This window comes from Mandrillus leucophaeus, unplaced genomic scaffold (assembly GCF_000951045.1).
Source record: "Mandrillus leucophaeus isolate KB7577 unplaced genomic scaffold, Mleu.le_1.0 Scaffold1034, whole genome shotgun sequence".
Taxonomy (NCBI): Eukaryota; Metazoa; Chordata; class Mammalia; order Primates; family Cercopithecidae; genus Mandrillus; species Mandrillus leucophaeus.
In genome coordinates, this window is record NW_012098477.1 from 301,924 (window position 1) to 327,159 (window position 25,236).

Below are 25,236 nucleotides of genomic sequence, written 5' to 3' on the forward strand. Positions count from 1 at the left end.
GTGGCTGAATGAATTACCAGAGCCAATTAAATGTACCGAGAGCCCACTATGGGCTAAGTGCTAAAGATACAACGATGAATAACTTAAGGCTCTTGCTCTTAACCAGCTCAAAGTTTAGATGAGGAGACTGATAACTAAGCAAGTAAATCACACTGGAATGCTGTAAGAAACATAAAATGTTGAAAAAGCCCCCAAAGCACCATCAGAGACAGAAAGGATTCTGGAGAGGTATGCTATTTGTGTGCCTTTAGGTAAGTAATTGAACCTCATTGTAAAAAGCAGTTCTTTCTGGCTGCCTATCTCTTGAGTTTGTTCTGAGATCAAGTGAATTCGTGGTTGAAAATCCACTCTGCAAACTGAAAGTCCTATACCATGGTATGAGACGGCTATTTCCTGCACTGATTTGAGCAAAGGCCTATTTAGTACTCACTGTGCACTGGACACCAATACCGAGGGGCTGAGTGTGACTCCTCTCTGTCTTCTCCCTGTCCCTCTGCCATCGTCCCACACCTTGGCACAACCAATTTGGTTCCCTACTGTGTGCTGACGTTCGCACAGGGCACCCACGAACACATAACCGGAGAAACAATATGAGCACTCACCACCTTCAGGTTGCCTCCGTCCTCCGTGTGCACAGAAGGTAGCAGGGTGAGTGTGAGGCACTCAGGGAGAGCCCCTGCTGGATGTGACAGCCCTGACCCTCTCCCCAGCCCCCTTTCCTTCTCTCATTCTCATCCTGCTTGCCTCTCTTTTATCGACAATTCCCCTTCCCGCCTTTCCTGCCTACTTCTCTCTACTTGTGACTGTTTTTCTCTGTTTTCTCCGCTTTACTCCTTCTCAGCATTTGGGCATTAGCGCTTCTCCCATTTAAGAACAGAGCAATTTCTAAAATCTCCTGGAAGCTGTCTGTGAGGAGAAGAGAAGAGGGGCGGTGCCTCCATGGAAGCCAGGGAACCTCCGCAGCTGTCTCAGAGCCCCATTCCCATGCTAGGACTCTCGAACGCCGCCCGCTTCCTGTCTGACTCCCTCCCCACTCCGGCCTCCCATTCTCTCCCTTCCCTCTCCACCCCTCTTTCTCCTGTACCCCTCGTCTTCTCCCTCCCCTCTCCTCTGGCCCCTCGCCTCTCTTTCCGTTTGCTTCTGATTAGGCAATTCTCTCCCTAGTCCAGTCCTTTTCTTCCTCTGGGACCCTAAGCCCACGTCCCACTTTTCTTTGTAATCTCGACCTCCCGGCCCCCGCGTGCCTTCTCTTGGTCCTAGCGCCCCTTTCTCCTCTCTCCTCTCCCACCTGCCTCTCCCTAGCTGGCTCTGGGTCGCGCTGGGACGACTGGCGAAGTTCTCCCGTGACTCCAGGGCGCGGACACGTAGCAGCTCCGGGCTCTGCTCAGCAGCGGATGAGCTCACTGAATTTTGCGCACTTGATTGGCTACTTCGGGGCCCTGCGGCGGGAGACCCTGAAAAGATTCGCAAGGCCGGTTTCTTTGTCCCTCCGCCTCTTCAGGTTGAGCTAGGGACTTAGGCCATTGGGTATTTCTTGGAAATGGAATTCCAGTAATCAAGAAAGGCATGAGCAGACAGGTAGGGGTAAGGTAGGTGCCAAAGGGAGCATGGAATTGTTTTAAAATTCTCTACGGGGGAATGTAGGAAGAAAGTTTCTCAGTTTCCTTAGTTTTCCTTACAGTACCTCAAGAAAGGGTTTGGGAGCCACCTTGTAGGAAGAGAGCTGAGACGGTGACGCAGGCCCTGGAAAAGGAGTTTGTTGTACCAGAGGAAGGAGCAGACTCAATCATTTAGAGGGGCTAAGGGTAGAGTAGGAAAAAAAGATAATTTGAGTATCCCATAGAAGGTAACAATCTGGGAAGACATGGTACGACTTTCAGCCCTTACCATGATCTGTTTCTTCAATGGAGGGAGTCTCACGTTGAAACAAATAGAGCTTTGCATTTAAAATCAGGCATTGAATTTCTAGTCTTCGTCTCCTATTTGTATGACCTTGGGCGAGTCATTTCATTCTATTTTAACTCTGCAAAATAAGAATGATAATATCCTTGTACTTATTTTACAGGTTTATTAAGAGGATTACATGTGAAAGTATTTTCTAATTATTATATGTGTAGTAATTTTAGTGAATCGTATGGTGGAGCAGAAAATTCTGGATAAGGAATGAGAAATCTTTGGTGGTCTTTCATTTTTCTATAGTGACCTTCACCAAGTCACTTTTAACCTTTAAGGGTTTCATTGTCCTCATCTGCAAAGTCGGAGAACTAGACTGGATGAACTCTTAAGATCTCTTTGGCACTAATGTTCTGTGACTGACTGATAAAAAGTTAGCATCCTCCTTTAATTCACCCCTTCAGAGAAAAGGTCACTTCCTTTTTCAGAACTCTAGTTAATTTCTCCCGTTGGTGAGAAAACTACCTTCTGTTAGGTATCCCGGTGGACCTATTTTTCATAGGGACCTAGACTTTCCCACATGCCCAGCAATGAAAGTAGAGCCCCACACTGTAGCAGGATACATGTAGGGCTCATGCTTGATGGAGATTCTCTCCCCAGGCTACTGGCAGGAGCAGGATTTGGAGCTGGGAACTCTGGCTCCACTCGACGAGGCCATCAGCTCCACAGTCTGGAGCAGCTCTGACATGCTGGCCAGTCAAGGTGAGAATCCAGGCCCCTCATCTCAATGTCCCTCAGTTCCCTCACTCATCCTCACATCCTCTCCCACTCATGTTGCCTTCACCACATGTTCTCACTCCTCTCATTACCACACAGCACTTTCTCCTTTCCATCTGACATTTTAGTTCTTAGTCTGCACCACCAAATTCTGTTGCACCTACTCCTTCTTCCCTTACTCCAGTACAGAGACCTCTGTACACCCTACACTTCTTTCCAAAAATAAAATGATTCCAGGGGAATATATTACTCAGAATAAAGAGGTTCTGGAAAGACACAATCTAAGGTAGAATTCTTCAAAGGGAACCAGGGACAAAGGGATGACTGGTCAAAAATTGGCAGGTGGCTATGGTAAATGAAAGGTTTCTCAAACCATTTGAGAGGTTTTAGGAATATATCACTTTCAACTTTACTCAGCCAGCTCAGTCCCTGGTACACTAATCTCAGAATCATGGTTTTAAGGCTCAATTTAGATGATGACTTGAGAAGCATTTCAAGGAAAAGGGCACCGTATTGAAAGACACAGGAACAAAGTTCTAGTTCTAACTCAAGTTAGTACAATGAGCTTAGGCAGTCATTGCATCTCCATTGCCTCATTGCCTACATTTGTAAAATGAGGGATTCCATGATCCCAAAGATCTCACTCAGTTCTACTAATTTTTACAATTCTTAATGCTGAAACTAACCACCAGGCTTGTGCTCCAATTTGGGAACAGTCACCCTGAACAGTCGATGCTATCAGTCAATAGCATCAACTCCAGCAGACACATCTTCATTCCTCAGGGCCTCTGCTCTGCTGGGAGCACCCATTGGGTATTTCTTGGAAATGGAATTCCAGTAACCAAGAAAGGAATAAGCAGACAGGCAGGGGTAAGGTAGGTTCCAAAAGGAGCATAGAGTTGTTTTAAAATTCTCTACAGGGGAATGTAGGAAGTAAGTTTCTTAGTTTCCTATTCAGACGTAAGCAATGTTGATTAAATAATTTAGTGTCAAAGAACAGATTTTTGTGGATGCATTAGAATGAGAGCTGGAAGGTGTTGTCTATTTTAGATTTGTTCGGTGGGGATCAGTGCTACTGAGTCACAGAGTCAGTTCTGAAGATGAGGGAATCTATACCAGAAATCAGAATCCATGCTGTGGGGAACATGGAACAACAGGAAGCAAGTGTCCTGGAGCCTGAGGGGCTCCCAGGTAGGCCTGACCAGAAGGCACAGTTGAGATTCAAATGCCTCATCCATAAGATACCTTCCTAGTCCTTTTTGTTTTGTTTTGTTTAACTTGACTAAGGAGAGAAGGATTAGAAAGCATGTTTTCATCACATTGAAGAGAAAACCTTAATCCTTCCCTCTTTAAAATGACATCAGGATGGTGATTTGGGTTGTGTGTTGGGAGGCGGGTAACACTAATACCACGGGGAATATGCTAAGGGCCTTGATTGAAGGGAAGTTATTGTTAGAAGAATTGAAAAGTATGTAAAAATGTTTCACTTTTAAAAATATTTTGTTTGTTTGTTTGTTTTGCAGTTTTCTACCAGCTACCTTTGTGTAAATGAATGCGCAACCCAAGAGCTGGTTTAGCCTTTTCCCCATTTTAGTTTAAGGATTATTAGTCACAACCGCTTCTCCTGTTCTTGTTCTTATATGTAGGTGGTGGCAGGAAGGCAAAACATAGAACGACAGATATGTATGTGTGTTTTCAAAGGTAAATGGTAGAACCGTATCAGAAAAGACACATGTGGAGTGGTATGTGCAGATTTGGGGTGCCTTTACTCCTCTAAATATTCGTGGCCCTGTCAGTTCATTCAGGAAACATTTAACAAGTGACTATTTGTTTTTCTGTGTATTCAAAGTAAGTGAAACTAAGGTCTGTCTTTCTGTCCACCGCCACCCACCACCTCTTTTCCTTCCCCCATGAAACCTTAAGGGTACACAGAGACCTTGTGTACACCAGGTCCTTGGATGGTCTGGATTAGATGAGGTGTACTTTGGCTCAGAAATGGGAGGAGGGGCTAGGGGTCCTCAGGAAACTAACCCTCTTCTACTCCTGCAGACAGCCAGCCCTGGACATCTGATGAAACAGTGGTGGCTGGTGGCACCGTGGTGCTCAAGTGCCAAGTGAAAGATCACGAGGACTCATCCCTGCAATGGTCTAACCCTGCTCAGCAGACTCTCTACTTTGGGGAGAAGAGAGGTAGTATCTCATGAGTTATCTTTCTGCGTGAAAACCATGGGCTAGAGAAGGGGACTGCAGACACCAAGGGGAACTGTTCCTATCATCCAGAGGCTGCGAAACATGGCAGTATGCTGTTTTAAGATATAACAAGCCATGAGTTCCCCAACTAGTTCCAGTATTGCAGCTGTGGTTTAGAGCATGCACAGTCTTATAGGGTTCTGGAGTGACTTCACCCCACAGCAACTCTAACAGGAAGCTGAAGTCAATGTTACCTTAGGTATCTGACAAGGAAGCTCATGAAATCCAACATACTTTCTGAGTATCTCTTAGGCTACTATGTCCAATGACCCAGAAAAGTGACTGAATGACTTAAAGACTACTTAAACTCAGGAGCAGTTATTTTTTCCCCACCCACCATACTACACCCCTTCCCCCAAAGAAGCTGGCCTGGGATTGGAAGGTAAACATGAAGGGTGCCGGTAAAATCCTAGCTTTCCGTTCTCTTGATTTCCCCAGCCCTTCGAGATAATCGAATTCAGCTGGTTACCTCTACTCCCCACGAGCTCAGCATCAGCATCAGCAATGTGGCCCTGGCAGACGAGGGCGAGTACACCTGCTCAATCTTCACTATGCCTGTGCGAACTGCCAAGTCCCTCGTCACTGTGCTAGGTGAGACTCCCAAACCCCAGTGTCTCTACAGCATGCTTCCTTGCAAACAAACCTCCCTGGATGGGTCCCTGAAGCAGCTGGGAGCCAGGCAAGTCTCCAAGCACTTTAGGAAAGTTCAGCCTGTGTTCCCCTGGCAATGGGATAAAATGTAAAAAGAAATGTGTTTTAATCCTTTGTGCTCTAGTTACTGTTTGATCTAGGACAAACTTTTTTTTTTTTTTTTTTTTTTTTGAGACGGAGTCTCGCTCTGTCGCCCAGGCTGGAGTGCAGTGGCATGGTCTGGGCTCACTGCCACCTCCACCTCCACCTCCCAGGTTCACGCCATTCTCCTGCCCCAGCCTCCCGAGTAGCTGGGACTACAGGCACCCGCTACAATGTCCGGCAAATTTTTTGTATTTTTAGTAAAGACGGGGTTTCACCATCGAGTAGCTGGGACTACAGGCACCCGCTACGATGTCCGGCTAATTTTTTGTATTTTTAGTAAAGACGGGGTTTCACCATGTTAGCCAGGATGGCCTCCATCTCCTGACCTCGTGATCTGTCTGCCTCGGCCTTCCAAAGTGCTGGGATTACAGGCGTGAGCCACCGCTCCTGGCTAGGACAAACTTCTTCCTCTCTTTGAGTCTGAATTTTCTCTTATAACAGAGAGATGATCATACCCCTTCTACTTACCTCCCAAGATGGTGTGAGGAAAACACAAGACATGAATGTGTTATAATTTCCAAAATAAGTACCCCAGTTGCTTACATGCTCTCATCTTCATCCTATATTTCATCCTATATTTCAACTTCCTTCTTTGCCTCTCTGAGACTCGCACTATTTCTGTGGCCACCCAGTTGTGCTGTAAGTGGAGGATCATGTATCACGTCTGTGCTATGGCATAGCTCCTCACTACCATGCTGTCTCCCACAGGCCTTCCCTTCTGGTCCTCAGGGAGGAGATCAAAAAGAAAGATGATTTATCTAGTCTTCTACCCATCAGAAATTATAGTAGAACCTAGGTACGCAGAGAAACCATCTCCACAGTGAGAGCAGAAGTGTTACCCCATGGTGCCTCTCCTTCCTATCCTGGCCATCCCTTATCCATGGCAGGAATTCCACAGAAGCCCATCATCACTGGTTATAAATCTTCATTACGGGAAAAGGACACAGCCACCCTAAACTGTCAGTCTTCTGGGAGCAAGCCTGCAGCCCGGCTCACCTGGAGAAAGGGTGACCAAGAACTCCACGGTGAGTACCTCCTGCCTTGGGGTTACAAGAGAAAGTGGTGCTGGAAAGAGAGAGAAGTGCCTGTCTATGAATGTACATAGGAGGCAGGGTATGGAAGAGAACACGTATTTTGTGTGCACTCAAGTGCCTATGTGTGTGTTGGGGCCTACATTCTCCCTGCCACAGCTTTCTAAGTTTATCTAGGTTGAGACTCACCATCTGTACGTCTACAGTGAGGCCCACATGATATCTGTATGTTGGGTTTACTCTGTGTCTCTCTCTGTGTGTTTGTGTGTGTGCCCCTGTTTCTGCACTCCAGGAGAACCAACCCGCATACAGGAAGATCCCAATGGTAAAACCTTCACTGTCAGCAGCTCGGTGACATTCCAGGTTACCCGGGAGGATGATGGGGCGAACATCGTGTGCTCTGTGAACCATGAATCTCTAAAGGGAGCTGACAGATCCACCTCTCAACGCATTGAAGTTTTATGTATGTCATGGGCTTGGGGATGAAGAAGGATGAGATATGAGATGAGGACTAGGGTAAAAGAATGCAGGTGACTGTGTGTGAAACAACATGCACAGTTAAGTGGATAGGTAGAAAATGAAACAAGGACTGCCAGGACTAGGCCAGGGTTGACAAACTCTTTACAGAGGGCCCAGTAATGAATATTTTAGGCTTTGAGACCCATACTGTCTCTGTGTCAACTACTTAATTCTGCTGTTGTTGTAGGGACGCAGTCATAGACAATATATAAACAAATGAGCTGGGCTGTGTTCCAGTAAAACTTTATTTACTAAAGCATGCAGGTGGCAGGATTTGGTCCAACGGGATACCAACCCCTGGGCTAGGCCAGTGTAATATAGCCAGACTGCAAACTGTGGTGGTAACTGTAGTAACTCAGGATTCCCAGGAAGTAGTTTCTAGTCTGCCCTCCACCACTAACTAGCTGTGTGATATTCAGAAAATTAGTTTACCCCACTGAGCCTGATTCTTTATTTGCTAAGTGAAGGCGGTGAGCATGGGGATCACTACAACTTTATCTCAGTTTAACGTTCTATGATTTCAAGAAAATATGGGTGGTAGGAAAGCACAATTTCCCTGGCATCGTTATTCCCAGATCTTTTCCTTACTGACTGCTCTTCTATTTGCCCCAGCTCCATGTATTTTCCTGGGATTCTGACCTGAAATGGCCACTGTCACTTTCACTACTCCTAGCCCTTCCAAGGACATTCTCACCCTCTATGGAATTTGCCTTTAGTATGGTTAGGACACTTCTGAGGAAGTTTGGAAATGGGAATTTCGCATCGGAGGAAATTCGGAAATTTGTAAAGAACAGCCTTTCTGGGTGGAGGAACCAAAGGGAAAAGAATCAGTGAAACTCCAACGGGAGAAGTTAGAGTTAGGAAATGGTGCATTCCCTGTCCTAACTTACCTAAAAGTTGGGCAGTTTTCAAAATAACCAAACCCCTTCATCCTCTTCTTGTGGAATCAACTTAGGCCCAATTATTTTCCTAACTTCAGTGCTATTTAATAATATCTTAGACCCATTACTCAAACTTTAACCTGAGGTAGGTTTAGGGTGGCGTCGCTATTCATTTAGCAGACTCAGTCCGCAGGCAGACAATCCAGATTCTAGCCGCAGTGCTGCCGCTTACTAGCTGTGCTCCTTTGGCCAAAGCATTTCATTTTTCTGTATCTCCTGCTTACTTCACTAAGTTACTGTGAGGATAAATAAAACAGTGCACGTGAAAGAACTTTGTAAATGTCAAAGTTCTATATTCCTGTAAGGTACTTCTCTAATTATTAGCTCCTAGTGTGAGGCCCTGACCTGGAGCTTTCCCCCCCCCCCGCCCTTTGGTTCCTGGCCAGAGCTAAAGCCTTGGTCCCCTGCCTGAGCCCCAAAGACTCCTCTGTTAGATACCAGACCATCTGGCAGTTACTTGCCAGGGACCCTTTTGGCCCAAATGTGATCAGCAGTCAGTCAACAAATGCTATACTTCAGGCACTGTGCTAGAGGTTTCTATGGCTGTGGGGTCCCAGAACACCCATTCTTTCACCTGGCCTGATTCTCTGTGTCCCATTTGATTTGGCTGAAACACGTTCATTAACTGGTTGTTAAGGTTGGCTCTATCCTTAGGGGAAGCTCAGTCTCTTTATCTGTTGTTCTCGACCAGCATCTGGTTGTATTGTTCTGAGCGGCCATCTGGACCTAGCCTCCTAAGCAGCCCTTCGGCGTCAATGGCAGATGCCATTCTTCCTTCACAGAGCCCTTCTGTATTGTGTCAGTGCCTTTTTGCAGCCAAAATATGACCCCGATCTCTTGCTGTTTCAAAGGTCTCACTTCGTGTTTGGACTGACCATTCAAAATGATGTTTTGTGTTCAAGCATTGCTTCTAGTTCTAAGCTCCCTTGCAGAGCAGAGAGAACTGATAAGTTGTGAGCTCAATACGTGGCAAGTTCAAGTTTATTTGTTCTGTAAAAAATATGTATTAGGTCCTTCCTATGTGCTAGGACGTTTGCTAGGCACAGGCAAACCACTCATTTCCCTTCTCAGCTTTCTGTTAAGGCATCTCTTAGAGTCCCAACAAGGACAGACCTTCCAGAATCCTATCACACAAGGCTGCAAGAGAAGTTGCTCACTTCTTCAATAGCAATAATAGTCCTCGTTCATAAGAATTAGGAGAAGGAAGGTCTTTGTGGCGCTTCTTGGGCTGCGGAAACATTTAGAGGTAGAAGCTGTAGTGTGCAACTAAGCGAGGGAATCTCCTAAGCTGTGTGGGGAGGTTTTCATTGACACCATTTCCTTCTCCACAGACACACCGACTGCGATGATTAGGCCAGACCCTCCCCATCCTCGTGAGGGCCAGAAGCTGTTGCTACACTGTGAGGGTCGTGGCAATCCAGTGTAAGAAGATCCATTTCCTGGTCTCCTCCTTACTCTCCACATTCTCAGATTGTCTTCTTCACATAACAGCTCCTTCCTATCTCCTCTCTATTGTCTGACCTGAGCCTCTCATTTCCCTGACTGTCCAATAATGTCCACCTGCAATTAGTTCTTCTGCAAAGCAGCACAAGTTGAAAGGGGCCACTCCCTAGCTCAGTCCCTGAGTTTCCTACAAAGGCCAAGTTAAAGTAAGATACAAGTCAGGAGATTTCCAGCTTCCCCAGAACGAACCCCAAGAGTCCACCTGGAGTATAACAGCTCCAATGTCTCTGGCCCTGATAATTTCTCCAGCCTCATCAAACAGTCCTTGACATCCCTGCTCCCAGTTATTTTTTTTTCTTTTAGCTCCCTGGCCTATGCTCTCCTGAGCTCTTCTGATTTGTCTGCCTCGACAGCCCCCAGCAGTACCTATGGGAGAAGGAGGGCAGTGTGCCACCCCTGAAGATGACCCAAGAGAGTGCCCTGATCTTCCCCTTCCTCAATAAGAGTGACAGCGGCACCTACGGCTGCACGGCCACCAGCAACATGGGCAGCTACAAGGCATACTACACTCTCAACGTTAATGGTGAGCCCTCCTCAGTTCTCTTCCTCCAGAATCTCCTTTCTCTGTCCATCATATTCCCTTTTAAAATACTTCTTGATAACATCCCCAAACTGTGACGGGGAGTGGAGGAAAGGAAAACCAGCCCACCACTGGGGTCCCTGAGGGCTTAGGTCCCAGGTCCACTCTAGAATGTGAAATGGCCGCTTAGTGAAAAAACATTAGAAGGGTGGGCTCTCATCTGCCTGTCTTTGGTAGTGGTGGCCTGGGTGACACCATCTTCCATCCCCTGCACTTGTCTGACAACAAGAACAATAATTCTGTGTGCAGAGGCCCCAAAGCCTGTCAAGTGCAGGCGCAGATGCATTTCCTTCTCTAACTGGCTCTTCTCAGAGTTGCTTCTCCTAAGATTAGGTATTGGGTGCAATGCAACTGCTGTCGTTTTTTTTTCTGCCCACCTTAAGCACACGGTACTGGGTCTGGACAGAAAATAGAGAGAAGCTTGTACTATGCCAAGAGACAGAATCTTTTCTCAGATGCTGTATCTTCTAGAAGGACCAGGTGATGCTCCTTCTCTAAAGTTCTTCTCAAAGCTGTGACCACAAAACCCAGCTTCAGGAGTTGTGGCAGGGTGGCACAGAGGCCCCTTTATGGAGAGTTGACGGGGGATTTTTTTGAAGATCCCAAAGGCTGTGGGCCCCACCAGAAAGTCTTGTAAATCTTTTCTCAGAATAGGGGAAATGCATTGTCAGGGAACTATCAGAGGCTCCCTTACTTGAAACACTCATTAAAACAGTTGGGGGCATAAGAGCCAGGCCTCCCAGCGATAAGAGGTTTGAGTTCTTGAGATCAGAATGTCTAGATGGGTGATTCCCACTCCAGGGGCAGACCTCAGCATGTGGGAGCTGCCTCAGCACAACAAGGCTATTGTAGGATGCCAAGAGCAAGGACAATGCACTGAGCTCCGGTCTCTGCCCCCAGATCTCTCCAGACCAATCTGATGATGATTGGCAGTGAGAGAAAGTTCTTATGCCCTTGTGGTTGGTATCTTGCTGATCTCCCCTCTGCCCTGTGCTCAACAGCCAGGCAGAGGGGGTCCTGTGGAACTGCGTCTGTTTCCAGTGCTGACACCTGGTGGTAGAGGGAGCTACTGCATCTTCTTCCAGGAATATCCTTAAGTGGGCCTGACTGGAATGAAATTAAATGCTGTTCTACCTAGAGACGGGGGCCTGTAATTGAGGACCCCAGAGGTCGTTTGGCCATGGAAACCTGTGCTTTTCTAAGGAACTGCCATTTCCATAGCCTGTGGAATAAGTATCCAGGATTGATTTTCCATGTGTACTGTGTCTCACATACTCCTTGAGAGAAAGACAGCAGGTAAACTCACTGCTTCCTCCAAGTTACACCATCACCTCTACCCCAATCATATCATAGATTCCCTGGACTCATCCTCTCCCTTCCTCCCAAGCAGGGCATAAAAAACCAGAACACAAATGTTTTCTTTTCAAATAAGGCGTACACAGGCAAGGAACTGAAACGCGGGCCCAGCCAAGCCTGAGGAGACATAAGGTAGGAAAGACAAAATATGTAAGGAGTCAATGAGGCATTAAGACTCAGGCTGAGCCCATGGAAAACAGCAGCTCTCCCATGGGTGGGAGAGTTATATCTATGGCTACCCCAGAACCGTGTGCTGGGCCCATGTGAGTTCTCAGATATTTGGGACTCTGGCTGTGCTGCTACTGTCTTTGCCACACCCGGCCCAGTCTGTGCTGTTGATCCTCTATACAGGTTGTCAGTCCTCTGCATAGGTTGCCATGGAGGACAGATGCTGTATATTCAGTGGCAGGGACATCCACTATCATGAGAGAAAGCACCTTTTCCTTTGCACAAACCTTTGGAGGGTGGCAAAGTGAAGACGGAGTCCCACGCGTCCTTCTCGGGAAAGACAAGAGGCCCGGGGTTTCACTAGAACACTAAACTCCCCTGAACACTAAACTCCCCTGAACACTAAACTCCCCTGCTACAAAGGAACAGTGTTCTTTACATAGGGGCCACAATCTGTCATCTTTCGTAAGGTGCTGTCAAAGTGCTTAATTCTTGGCTCTATCAGCTTTTACTGCTTCTTCCCTATCTGATCTTAGGGCAGCGGGTGAATAGGCTGAGAAGGCCCTTAGAGCTAGGGGAGCTGGCTCAGAATATCAAGCAGACAGGAGAGTAAGAGGCCATGGGGACAGAGAAGGAACACTCTCATAACCCATAAATTAAAAAGAAAAAGAGGGAGAAAAGAAAGAAGGAAATAAGGGCAGAGGGATGGAGGAAAGAAGGAAGAGAGGAAGGAAGGAAAAGGAGAGGGGGAGTGAGGGAGTCAGGGAGGGAGGAAGGAAGAAAGGAAGAAATGGAGGGAGGGAGGGAAGGAAGGAGAGGCATTAAAGCAATGATCTTTGACCGAGGTCAAGCTTCGGTGCCAACAACTCAATTTATATGACTAGGTATGGGCAGATTTATTTATTTATTCATTAATCCATCAATTTGTTTTAGCAAATACTATAATCCAGGCATGGCATATAAGCACAAAATAAGGCATGACGAATGATGCTGCTCCATTTTCCTGATGTTAGTACCTGTTCCCTGCAGTGTAAGACTATTCATGTCCAAGTTGGAATGCTGTAAGATAAGGGCTCTCCCCAGATCTGACTGTGTGTGTTGCCCTTTCCTCCAGACCCCAGTCCGGTGCCCTCCTCCTCCAGCACCTACCACGCCATCATCGGCGGGATCGTGGCTTTCATTGTCTTCCTGCTGCTCATCATGCTCATCTTCCTTGGACATTACTTGATCCGGCACAAAGGTCAGAAGCACAAGGAGAACATCAGCAAAACTTTGGAGGGGCAGGGAGACCAATCAGAGGCAGGCCTGAGGAGGAGCAGACAATGGAAAGGGCCTTCAGAGACTTGTCAGCCCTTTGGAATGTTTAGGGAATGAAAAATGGAGCCAACCCTATCATTGCCAACCCTGTGATAACTGAGCACCACCAACCCCGCAGTGTAAAGCCTGATCACTTGGGGACGGTCCAAGTGAAATCAAACCTTCCCACTCAGTCAGCGGTTGCTCCCATGCTGCTCTACCTCCAGGTCTCCTTCTGCAAGACAGAGAGATCCTGAAACCGCATCTCCATCTCATTGCTTCCTGCACTTTCTTACTTTCTGTCTGTTTAACCTCATTTTCTTCCTCTTTGATCTCATTGCCTTTCTTTCCTCTCCCACTTTTCTATCTTCTCTCTTATATCCATACCTTCTCTCTACCCTCTTTTCACATTCCTTCCTCTCAGACTTCCTACTCTGCTATTAATTCTAGCCAGCAGCCTGACTCCATAGAGTGGTCATACATAAGCCAGATCTCAATTGCTTTGCTCATGAAGCTGACATAGCAGTTCCCCCGTCACCAAGTTGCGTGCAGACGCATGCGTACACACACAAACACACACACACACACTTCTCTTTCTTGCTTTGTATTATAGATGAGATTCTACTTAGGGGCAGGATTCATTATTCATGAAGGGTGTGGTCAGGTGAGGGATGTTGGAAGCAAAATGCGAATTAGGTAAGGTGGAGTAGAAGAGAGCTATTGGCAAGCCAAAAATGACTTGAGTAGTGTGTGAGTGGGTGGGTGAGAGAGTGGGCAGGGTGGACTCAGACGTTGGGAAGCTGGTCCTGAGAGGAGAAGCCTCTGTCTCTACACAGGAACCTACCTGACACATGAGGCGAAAGGCTCCGACGATGCCCCAGATGCGGACACGGCCATCATCAATGCAGAAGGCGGGCAGTCGGGAGGGGACGACAAGAAGGAATATTTCATCTAGGGGCGCCTGCCCACTTCCTGCGCCCCCCCCCAGGGGCCCCGTGGGGACTGCTGGGGCTATCACCAACCTGGACTTGTACAGAGCGACCCCAGGGCCGCCCCTCCCGCTTGCTCCCCAGCCCACCCACCCCCCTGTACAGAATGTCTGCTTTGGGTGCGGTTTTGTACTCGGTTTGGAATGGGGAGGGAGGAGGGCGGGGGGGAGGGGAGGGTTGCCCTCAGCCCTTTCCGTGGCTTCTCTGCATTTGGGTTATTATTATTTTTGTAACAATCCCAAATCAAATCTGTCTCCAGGCTGGAGAGGCAGGAGCCCTGGGGTGAGAAAGGCAAAAAACAAACAAAAAAACAAGACCTTGGAGTGTTAGGAGGAGAGTGAAGGTAGAGGGGCGAGGAAGGGTAAGGGGCAGGGCTGGTTTGGAGCTGGGCGCTCTCACCACCCCTCCTTTCAGCCTCTGCAACAGAGCAGCTTCCCAGACTTCTCCAGGAACCCAGAAATGGGATGGTTGTCGACAAAGGTTGGGAGTGGCTTTTCCTCTGGTAGCCATGCACCTGAGCACTACGAACAAGGAGGCAGGTGCCACCCTGACACCCCTCCTCCATAGCAATGGGAAAGTGATGAGTAGGGGAGTCCTGAGGAGATGTGGCCTGCAGAAGACACGCAGCCATGCAAGGACCCAGGGCTTTAACTTGGGGAGGACGCAGGTCCCTGCAAGGAAGAGTAGATTTGGAGAGGAAGGAAATGAACAAAACTGGGCCCTTTCCATAGGAACTGCCCTTGGAGATTGCAGAGGGTGGCTGCCCCTCCTTGCTCCAGCAGCTGTGGGAGAGGCACTGCTCTGGGGCCTGCACTGCCTCTGCCTCCCCTGCTGAGGGGCCCCTCACTCTTACCCAAGACTCTGGATTGTTGCATGGCAACCACTCCTCCCATGGCATTGCTCAGCAACTACTCCTCCCATCCTGGCCACCCTGTGCCCCCTTCCTGGTCCCAACGCCAGCCCTTAGTCCTTCCTCCCTCAGCAGCCAGGCAGACCTAACAACAAAACTACTAAAAGGAGCTTCACTGCACTGAGCTGTTTCCTGCCCAAACTAAGGGAATAATGTGAACTGTGTGCACGTGTGTGTAGTGTGTATACTTGTGTGCATGTGTGCGTGTGTGTGCATGTGCGTGTGAGTGAGAGGCAGAGTGAGGGACTGAGGAGGAGGGCTAAGAGCCAGGGGTCCTGGGCAGGTGGACAGGGCTGTGGGACATGTCGGGGAGGCTTTGGGAATGGGGTATTCCTATTCAGGGTTCACACCTCACCTGGGATGTTGTTCCATGCTGGTATTTCCTCTGCCACCCCCAATGCCCATCCGTCTTGGAGAAAGGAGTCCCTGGGTGTGTGTTTGCCCAGCTGTCCATTCTATCTCTCCCTGAAACCTGAAACACAGAGCATTCAGCCCTTCCCTGGATTTCCCTCCTCTGAGCCATGGAGTCAGTGCCACAGCCTTTGCTATGCACCTCTCAGGCCTCTCCTTGGCATTGACCCTGGAACAACTTTCCACCACCTATTTCTCCCATAGTCTGTACCCAGTGAGTTGAAGGCTGGGTCCCCACCCTTCCTTTTGGTTTCCTGTCTTCCTTCTCATGGCCCCAGCTGGTTGCCGTGGAGATGAGGTTCCTGGTCCTCCCTGTCCTGGCCGGACTGCCCCGCCTCAGATCCAGGATGCCCTTGGCATCGCTCCCACCCTCTGCCAGCTTTTCCTCCCTGCTCTGACAACGGGCATGCAAAAAGGGGCAGCTGCCATCTAGCAGGTCTGCCCACCCCCTTCAGTTCAGGTAATACCGTTTTGAATCTTCCAGCCGCTGGTTAGGGCCCTGGGCACCACAGGCAGCCCCTCACCTAAGCCAGGGCCTACTCCTCTTACAACAGCAAGGGGGCCCTGGGGCCCCAGATCTGTCGAGCTTTTTGTCTCCCAGCACCCGCTTTTGGGAAAATGACTTTTCCTCTTCAAGCTGAACCACTCTGTCCATATTACACAGAAGCCATATTTGTACGGGGGGTGGGAGGGAGAGGGGCTATTGTGCTGTGTGTGTCTGTCCAAGGTGGGGGGTGGGGAAGGGAGCAGGGAGGGGACCGTGTATCTTTATAATCTTTCTAACTCTCCTGTGCTAATCTCAGAGGGGCCACCCTCAATATATCTGGATTATCCGTGTCGTTCAGCTGCCTCCTTTCTGCTCCTCTTGCTGCTGCTGGGATGTGTGTATGTGAGGGTCTTCTTCCCATACCCCTTGCACGTGGTGCCTGGTGCCTCAAAAGGTGGTGTGTCCCTTGCCAGGCCACTTTCAAGGATATCTATGTACAGCGACAATATAACTCTCCAAGGGAGAGAAGTGTGTTCACCTCCTTTTGCTAAGCCCTTCCTTTCTGGAGAGTGTCTTGGGGGGGCATCTGACTGCTTCCCCCCACCCTCTGCCAGGCATTGCTGGAGAATGTTGAGACGGCGATGGAGACACCATCAACCCCACCCTGGAGAGCATCACCAGACACCACCAGACAAAACTCACTTTCCAGCCCCTTCATGTTGAGCCTGAAACTTGAGCTAGTGTCTGGGGAGAAAAGGGGGAAATCTCTACGAGGTACCCATCCTTCTGCACCTTGGGTCTGAGGTGCTTGGGCCCTTAGGAAGCCCTACCTGAATGGGACAGAAGGTCCTTAACAACACCGGAGATGAAGCAGCCGATGCTGTTTTGGACAAATGAAACAGTGTCCCCTAACCAGCCCTTTCTATCTCATTGCTCTGACTTGGACATGCCATGGCTCACCATTCCCAATGTCCCCACTATGTCTCCCCAACTGAGGAAATAAAAGCAGAGAGGGGTGATGAAACAGTGAAGATCCTGGGGAAACAACTGAGGAGGGGAGGCAGGGGGAAGAGGCCACTAAAAAGAAGTTAAATGGGCTTAGGAGAATCGGCCTGCCTGCAGGGTAGATGCTCTTTCTCTCTGCTGGCCACCTCTGCCCCTCAGTGAGAAACTTTACATATTGCTAAGATGCCTGACCAATGAAGCAGTTCCAGAGACTTTATGTCCCTCAGTAGAAATATGAATAGAGATCACCCTGTGGGCAATGGTCCCATTTTAAAATATGCTGTCCCATTGTCCCCTAGAGCCTACTTTAACTTGTCAGACCATGTATTCCACTTCTTATGCAAGAGGCATGCACCGAGCCTATAGGTGGCTAGGCACACACCCAATAGCTCCCTGAAATGGCTTCATTAGGCAGCCTCGACAGCCACCCCAGCCCTCCCACTCTCACACTGAAACACCCAGACCTAGAGATAGCCAGACACACCCAGACACCCGCCAAGCCCCTCACATACAGATATGTGCACACTGATACACAGCAAACGTACACAGAGATCAACACACACAAAGAGCCCACACCCACATGCACACACCCCTCAGGTGGGACGGATTCGACCACCACCACCTTTCCCCCAAACACATGGCTCTTGAACTGCCTTTCCTTGGATCAAGTTCAAGGGGATGGAGGAGCAGTGAGAGTCAGCCGCCTTTCCACTCCAATTTCCCAGCACCTCCCTTATCTCTGCTTCACAAGTCACCCAGCCCCCCTCTTTTCCTTCCTTGTGCTTGAAGAGTCTCTACTTGGTGGAAAACCCCCTGGTTTCTCAATCTCCCTTTCCACTTCGGTAAAATGCCCACTTTCTGGTCTCCACCTTTTTCCTGCGTGCAGTCCCGACCAGTCAAATCCAACCTCAAAACAGGAAGCCTCGAGGCCAGTGCCCCCCATAGACCTGAGGCTTGTGCAGGCAGTGGGCGTGGGGTGAGGCTTCCTGATGCCCCCTGTCCCTGCCCGGAACCTGATGGCCCTCATTAGTCCTTGGCTCTTATCTTGGAAGCACAGGCGCTGACAGCCGTCCCAGCCCTTCTGTCTGTGAACCAAACGGTGCCATGGGGAACTGTCTGCACCCGGTGAGTATGGGGCCAGGACCCACAGTCCCTTACCCCTATGCCCCTCATTTCCCCTGCTGTTTGCTCCTCAGTCTTTATATCTCTTCCTTTTCCTCCTCATCTTTTCTCCCTTCCCTCTTTTTCCTCTTCCTTTAAGGTAGTTTTCCTTCTCTCCTTCCTATGCTAGTCTCCTGGCTCCCTCTTGTGTCCCTCCCTTTGCCTTTGAGTCAGTTCCATCTTGGTCCCTTGGTGCCTTCCCTTCTGACCTTGCACTGCTCCTCCAGCCCCAGCTGCCCTGGCTTCCCCAGGACTGTTCCTGCTCTGGATCTTCAGGCTCCCTGCTTTGTCCTTTCCCACTGTCCGTACTGCATCTGACTCCTGCAGAGACTGTATTCTCCCACCCGACCTTCCTCTCTGTCCTCCCCTCCCACCTGCCCCTCAGTTCCTAGGAGACTCTTCCGGGGTTACTCTGATGGCCTCCTCTGGGTATGTCCTCCAGGCGGAACTCTCCCCCTCAACTCAGAACTCAAGTCAGCTGAACAGTGAAGATTTATGGAATTTTTCCTATGATGGGAATGATTCCTTCCCAGATGTAGACTACGATGCCAACCTGGAAGCAGCTGCCCCCTGCCACTCCTGTAACCTGCTGGATGACTCTGCACTGCCCTTCTTCATCCTCGTCAGTGTCCTGGGCATCCTAGCTAGCGGCACTGTCCTCTTCATGTTTTTCAGACCTCTCTTCCACTGGCAGCTCTGCCCTGGCTGGCCTGTCCTGGCGCAGCTGGCTGTGGGCAGTGCTCTCTTCAGCATTGTGGTGCCCATCTTGGCACCAGGGCTAGGTAACACCCGCAGCTCCGCCCTATGTAGCCTGGGCTACTGTGTCTGGTATGGTTCAGCCTTTGCCCAGGCTCTGCTGCTAGGGTGCCATGCCTCCCTGGGCCCCAAACTGGGTGCAGGCCAGGTCCCAGGCCTCACCCTGGGGCTCTCTGTGGGCCTTTGGGGAGTGGCGGCCCTATTGACACTGCCTATCACCTTGGCCAGTGGCGCTTCTGGTGGACTCTGCACTCCGGTATACAGCATGGAGCTGAAGGCTTTGCAGGCTACACACGCTGTAGCCTGTCTTGCCATCTTTGTCTTGTTGCCACTGGGTTTGTTTGGAGCCAAGGGGCTGAAGAAGGCATTGGGTATGGGGCCAGGCCCCTGGATGAATATCTTGTGGGCCTGGTTTATTTTCTGGTGGCCTCATGGGGTGGTTCTGGGACTGGATTTCCTGGTGAGGTCCAAGCTGTTGCTGTTGTCAACATGTCTGGCCCAGCAGGCTCTGGATCTGCTGCTGAACCTGGCAGAAGCCTTGGCAATTTTGCACTGTGTGGCTATGCCCCTGCTCCTCGCCCTATTCTGCCACCAGGCCACCCGCACCCTCTTGCCCTCTCTGCCCCTCCCTGAAGGATGGTCTTCTCATCTGGACACCCTTGGAAGCAAATCCTAGTTCTCTTCCCACCTGTCAACCTGAATTAAAGTCTACACTGCCTTTGTGAAGCGGGTGGTTTCTTATTTTGTCTGGGGAGAAGGAGAATGAAGAGAGAGACGTTTTTATGTCAGACTTTCTTGCCAGTGTCTGTTTCTATAGCTGGCCTGGGGAGAAGGTGAATAATGAATAAACATCCTCAGGGTACACAGATGTTCTCTTGAGGTGTGGGGTCACTGTCATCTCAAGGGAGAAGAGAAGAGGAACCAGAGCATGAGGGGAGTTGTTAAACCAAGAAAACCCAGAAGGGATGGCTTAACTGGAAGAAAAGCTGTTCCAGGAAGCAAATGGAATAGGAACCAAAACTGAGAGATAAACAGGGAAGAGTGATGACAAAGCCCAGAGCAATACCACCTCCCCCTGTCCGACCTGCCCAGCCTTTCTCTGTCTTCTGTCTCCTCTCTGGCTTTGTTTAGTGATTAGGACGGTGGTGGGGAAGGTGAAAGAAGCATCCCAGGGAGTGTTACTCAGTTCAGAGAACATATTAAGATAATTTAAAAAGTCACTCCTGGGAGTCATCTCTCCCAGGTTCCTCAGCATGACCTGAATGTGCGCACACGTGTGTGTGTGTGTGTGTGTGTGTGTGTACATCTGTTTCTCGATCTGTTAGAACCTACCTTTATGTTAGATGTATGCATGTAAAAACATATGTCCACCCACGAGCTTGCATCTCTGTCAGCACCTGAACTGCGCACACCTGTGTGTGTGCACTGACTTTTCTCAGGACCCAAACCCCCACTCAATTCCGCACCCATCCCTGCTCACAGGATATAGAATCGGGATTTATGACTCACTCCTTACCCAAATGAGTTTTCTTTACCCTGGTTTTTAAGCCTAGTCTTTTCTGTGTAGGATGTGTGGAGGGAAGAAAAGATCAAGAAGTTGTGAAGGGTGGAGAAACTTGAAGGGGGAGGCCCTGATCTGATTCATCTTCTGCTTGGCATTCCCCGAATTTCCCTTTCAAATTCTCAGCTTTTGAAATAAACCTTTATTTCCCACATACATCTTTCCTTCCACCTTCCATACAATACCCCAATCCCCTGGGCACCTCTTTCCCAAATATACCCCTGATTCTCTGGCTGCTTAATCACGGCTTTTGAGATTTTTCTCAATCTCTACCTAGCCAAGTTTAGATGGCTGGAAGGACAGAAGCCCCTCCTCATTAGGGGCACAGCTTTTACCACCAAGAGCAAATTCACCCTCTACCTAAGAGGTTACAAAACAGTTAGTTGCTACCTCTAACCCAACTAAAGGCTGGGGAAACTTGAGCAGATACGTTATATCCATTTGAACCCAATTACCATCTTTCCATTTTCCGAAGATATGCTATACCTGGCTTCTTCACTAAAATGTTTCTGCTTGACTCTCTGGGCTTGGGAATAGTAGGCGAGTGCGGGAGAGGTGCAGAGATGAGTTAGAATAGCTTAGGCAGGAGGGTGCAAAAGGCTTAGGGAATTTTCCTGGGTGGGTGCCACGACAAAGCCTCTAAATCTCCCACCTCCTGTCTCTTAGCAACCACCAGGTTAGCTCCTGATTGGTTCATCATAAATTGAAAGGCGGGATTTAGGGACCGATTGAGACGCGGGAGACATTCTGAAACAGAAAGGAAGGGAAAGAAAACGAAGAGAAAGGAAATAATTTACAAACCTAAATTATGCTCACCAGAGTTCGTGAACCACAGTTCATGAATGTGTTCTAGTATTTCTTCCCCCTAATTTTTTTTCCAGGTTCCTCTCAATATCCCCCTCCCGTCCTTGACCACTCTTCCAATTCTACCAGATGTTGCTCTCCTCCCTTACAAGGTACTGATTTGGAAGCTGACCTAGTTGAGGGGGAGGAGAGGGCGTTTTTGACTCCCTGAATATTCCAGTGTCAACCTGATGCAAGGGAGGCTTAATTTAAGACCACTGGGCTTGTCTTATCTGCCCCCAACCCTATGCCTCCGGATAGAAATCCCTGGTCGGTCTGTCCAGTTAGAGAGAACCCCAGACTCCTGGGTAATAGCTTGGCAGCTCTCATGGCTTTCACAAGGGAAAGGCGGCTGCAGAAGCCTGAAGCTGCTAAGAGGTTAGGGTGGGTTGGAGACAGTGTCCCACCCCCGCCCCATGCTACATCCTCCTCATCCCCTCCCCCACCGGGATTGCCCCAGGTCTTTTGGGCTGCCCCTTCCCTGCTATTACCTATGCAGCACGTGGAAAGCTCCTCCTTAAGTCTTAGCCGGACCTCAGCCATTTCTTTAAAGCTTTCTTGGGGACCTGCCACCCCATGCATTTAACCCACTGCATTCCATCAACCACTCTAAAATTGGTCTGAATCTGGCATCTTTTCTGCAACCCTTCAGGAATACAAATCCTGTCTCCTTAGAGCCCTTAAGAATTTAATCTTAGGGTTGGCAGGGACTTTAGCCGTGTATGAGATATTGGGCCTCCTGGCTAAAGAAAAAAATCCTCTCAGAAAGATGAGAGCCAGGGAAACAAGCTCTTGGGAAAACACAGGACCCTGAGGAAGGTCAGTTTGCTTTGCTTTCTAAAGGAGAGAGATCTATTATTCAAGGGAAGTTTGAACATCACATTGATGCTCGTAGTTCATTTATTCCGAGCTGAGGCCCCTCTCTTAGGATTTAGAAAACAAATGCTTGGTCCTCACACCCTTTTTCCATTCCTATTTCCCTATCCCCCAACCCCATCACCACCTTCCTCCCTCAGAGGAATTCTGATTGAGAACTTCACTGGGATTTCAAACCCTATTCATCGCCAACTCTAATTGCCAGGGATTTGCATGAAAACCATCGTATGCTATCTAATTATTCTGACAACAGCAGCCCGCCGTCTGGGCACAAGGAGAATCGCAGTTTTAATTAACAATAATGCACCTTGCCGACGAATGTGACTGTTTAGGTTAATTAACAAGTCCAAGTCCTTCCAAATCATCTCTAGACATCTTCTAGGTGATTTAGGCAGGAGGGGTGTGGGGAACTCAGGGAGGGGTGGGGAATGTTAAAACATCAGTTCAGCAAAAATGCATGTTGGCTTTCTTCTTTCCTGTAACTATTTGGTGAAGGGAAGAGAAAATCTCTGAGAGATGGCTCAGGAAAATTGGTTGGGGAATTTTGGGAACATCTTTTTTTTTTTTTTTTTTGAGACAGAGTCTCACTCTTGTTGCCCAGGCTGGAGTGCAGTGGCACAATCTCAACTCACTGCAACCTCCAACTCCTGGGCACAAGCGATTCTCCTGCCTCAGCCTCCCGAGTAGCTGGGATTACAGGCGCGCACCACCATGCCAGGCTAAGTTTTTGTATTTTTAGTAGAGACGGGGTGTCACCGGTTTGGCCAACTTGGTCTTGAACTCTGACTTCAGGTGATCCACCTGCCTCAGCCTCCCAAAGTACTGGGATTACAGGCGTGAGCCACCGCGCCCGGCGGGAACATCATTTTAAGGGGATGTATCAGACATCTTTATGTTGCAGTTAGATTTAGGAAATCTTTTGGACACATTTTTATAAATGAGAAGATTAAGTTCTTACAGCTTTCTAGTATCTCGAAATCATTGCCTGGTTGTTTGCAAACTTGGTTTCTAGCATGAGAGCCTCAACTTCCCCATCAACGCCATTTGTCCTCAGCTTTCTTTGTACGTTCCTACCACATCTGTGGTCATTTGAAGTTGCCTACTGCCTGTGATTTCCCAGATAACATCTCAAGTTTCACCCTTGCCCTCCTCAAAGATAACTGTATTTTTTTGCTGGGTAGTTCTCTGTATCATGCAAAAATACATTGTATGTTGCTCCAAATTGCACCTTTTATCTTTCTAAGAGCATGGACCTAGTCTTCTACCTCTAAATCAGGTATTACTAATGTTTAGGGGATAGGAGGAGGGTTATAGACCTCTTAGAAAATCCAATGAAAGTAATAAAATTACTCTTTAGAAAAATCTAATGTTGTACCCTAAATTTGGCATCTAGTTCTTCGCTACTGCATTTGAGTTAATCCTGAGTGCTCCTCTACTATCTGACAGGACCTCCACTATTAGCTGGTGGCCTTGTCCCCCCACTGCTCAAGAAGCTTTATGCCCAGGGGTGAATTTTCTTCTTTGAAGGGGCAAATCTGTTTTCCATTCTAAGAGTCTTTGCACTTGATATCTCTTCTGCCCAAAATGCTCTTTCCTGTGCTCTTTATGTGACTGGCACCTTCTCATCCTTGGGGTCTCTGCGCAAATATCACCTCCCCCAAGAGTGACCTTCCCTGACATCCAGTGGAATGTAGCCTGGCCATGCCGCACCCAATTATTATCTACCAATTCACCTTGAATGTTTCCATTGTAGCATTTATCACATGTTAAAATTTTATTTATTCGTTTATTTGCTTACCAGTTCACTGCCTGTCTACCTCCTCCCTCCAACACTAGAAAAGAAACTTCAACCATGCAAGAGTCCTTTCTCTGACTGGCACATGATTGGAGCTCAGGAAACATCTACTAAATTCCCAAGTTAATTTCACGAATAAAGATTCATTGTCCACACTGGAGCATTCACAGTCCAGAGAGGGAAGTAAGCAAATAATTGATGCAGAAAACTGACCTCTTCTCTCTAAGTCCTCCAGAGCCTCTCCCATGTCATTCCAGTGTCTGGGGACTGAAGAGGCTGGAGAATCTTCCGTAGATTTCTGGCCTGTGAACCTGTTTTACTGTGTCAACTCATGGCTGACTGGGAAAGGTTGTCTTTTTTCATTTTTGCTTGAGGAAAAGTGAGTCACTGAGACTCCCCCAGAGTTCTGGGAGACAAAGTCCTTCACTGGCTCAGAATCAAATTCATAGTCCAGCCACCTCCTCAGATTGCATCACTCTCAGGGAGAGCCCACTACCCCCCTTGGACCAAAAAGTCACCATGTTGATTTTTTTTTTCCTTCAGTTTTCTCTCCTTCCTTTTAGTTTCAACTTAACTCCCCTGCCAACTCTACCCCTTCCCCACCTGTGAACGCTGGTGCCTACTCTCACCTTCTGGCCTCTGTCGCCCCCCTGTGGCAATTGATGTCTCTGCAGTTTTGGGAACAGGATCACCCTTTAAGGCACTTACGGTTGTATAATTAATTTCATTTGAAGAATTTGTTGAGTACCTACTACATTCAAGATGCTAGTGAAAGTATGGAATACTTGGAAATGAATCATACACAATTATTGGCTTCAGATTCTCCCTGGACCCACCTGGTCCCCCATCCCTTTCCTTCCTCCCTTCCTCCCTTCGTCCCTTCGTCCCTTCCTCCCTTCCTCATTTCTCAACATTTCCTAGTCCTCTCCCAAACAACCTTGAACAAAGTGGGATCCCAGGACACATAGAAGATCCCACAAATCCCTCAGGCACCTAGACTTCTCAGAGCGAACTTCTATTTCACAGTCAAAGGCCTGTAGCAAATCGCAAAGCCTCTAGTCAGTGGGTGTTCCTGTCTCAGTGTCATGTTCAGAAGTGTTTCTTACATGCAGACGCAGAGAAGATACAAGAGCAAGAAGCTCTTGCCCTTTCACACTCCTCCAGGGTGGTTGTGGTGGATTCTGGAAGCCAACGCACTGAAAGACAAATTACTCAGAGTAGAGGGAATGGATGTGGAGTCTTGGAGAAGAAAGTTCCTTACAAATTAGTTGGCCCTTTCCTGTCTGTGACCAGATGAAGAGGGGAGGAAGAAGTGGACTGTCTGTGCTGCCTG

General features: G+C 48.5%; 2 protein-coding genes and 1 long non-coding RNA gene across 6 annotated transcripts in view; 2 read left to right on the forward strand and 1 right to left on the reverse strand.

Annotated features, from left to right (window-relative positions):
* Window positions 1-14,801, forward strand: part of CADM3 (cell adhesion molecule 3) — a 30,402-nt gene extending 15,601 nt beyond the window's left edge. Inside the window, exons 2-11 of one of the 3 annotated variants that reach the window (XM_011978690.1) lie at window positions 2,554-2,655; window positions 3,454-3,540; window positions 4,720-4,860; window positions 5,359-5,511; window positions 6,603-6,740; window positions 7,039-7,209; window positions 9,538-9,628; window positions 10,063-10,232; window positions 12,928-13,053; window positions 13,946-14,801. In XM_011978690.1, the coding sequence (XP_011834080.1) occupies window positions 2,554-2,655; window positions 3,454-3,540; window positions 4,720-4,860; window positions 5,359-5,511; window positions 6,603-6,740; window positions 7,039-7,209; window positions 9,538-9,628; window positions 10,063-10,232; window positions 12,928-13,053; window positions 13,946-14,064 (1,298 nt within the window). In that variant the 3' untranslated portion in view covers window positions 14,065-14,801. The remainder of the gene's footprint in view (window positions 1-2,553; window positions 2,656-3,453; window positions 3,541-4,719; window positions 4,861-5,358; window positions 5,512-6,602; window positions 6,741-7,038; window positions 7,210-9,537; window positions 9,629-10,062; window positions 10,233-12,927; window positions 13,054-13,945) is intronic. The other 2 variants (XM_011978698.1, XM_011978705.1) reach the window with 2 other exon arrangements.
* Window positions 9,158-15,543, reverse strand: LOC105538745. Its single transcript, XR_001005957.1, has 4 exons — window positions 15,364-15,543; window positions 13,954-14,769; window positions 12,963-13,036; window positions 9,158-11,396 (listed from the first exon to the last, which is right to left on the reverse strand). It is a non-coding gene; the product is annotated as an uncharacterized LOC105538745 (long non-coding RNA).
* Window positions 15,544-17,707: 2,164 nt separating this feature from the next.
* ACKR1 (atypical chemokine receptor 1 (Duffy blood group)) lies at window positions 17,708-19,554 on the forward strand. 2 transcript variants are annotated; one of them, XM_011978723.1, is made up of 2 exons: window positions 17,708-18,036; window positions 18,515-19,554. In XM_011978723.1, the coding sequence occupies exons 1-2, from the start codon at window positions 18,016-18,018 to the stop codon at window positions 19,502-19,504; spliced, it is 1,011 nt and encodes a 336-aa protein (XP_011834113.1). In that variant the 5' UTR covers window positions 17,708-18,015; the 3' UTR covers window positions 19,505-19,554. The 2 variants fall into 2 exon arrangements, with proteins under 2 accessions (XP_011834113.1, XP_011834106.1); XM_011978716.1 differs by having other exon boundaries at window positions 17,981-18,036; window positions 18,465-19,554.
* Window positions 19,555-25,236: the final 5,682 nt, after the last annotated feature.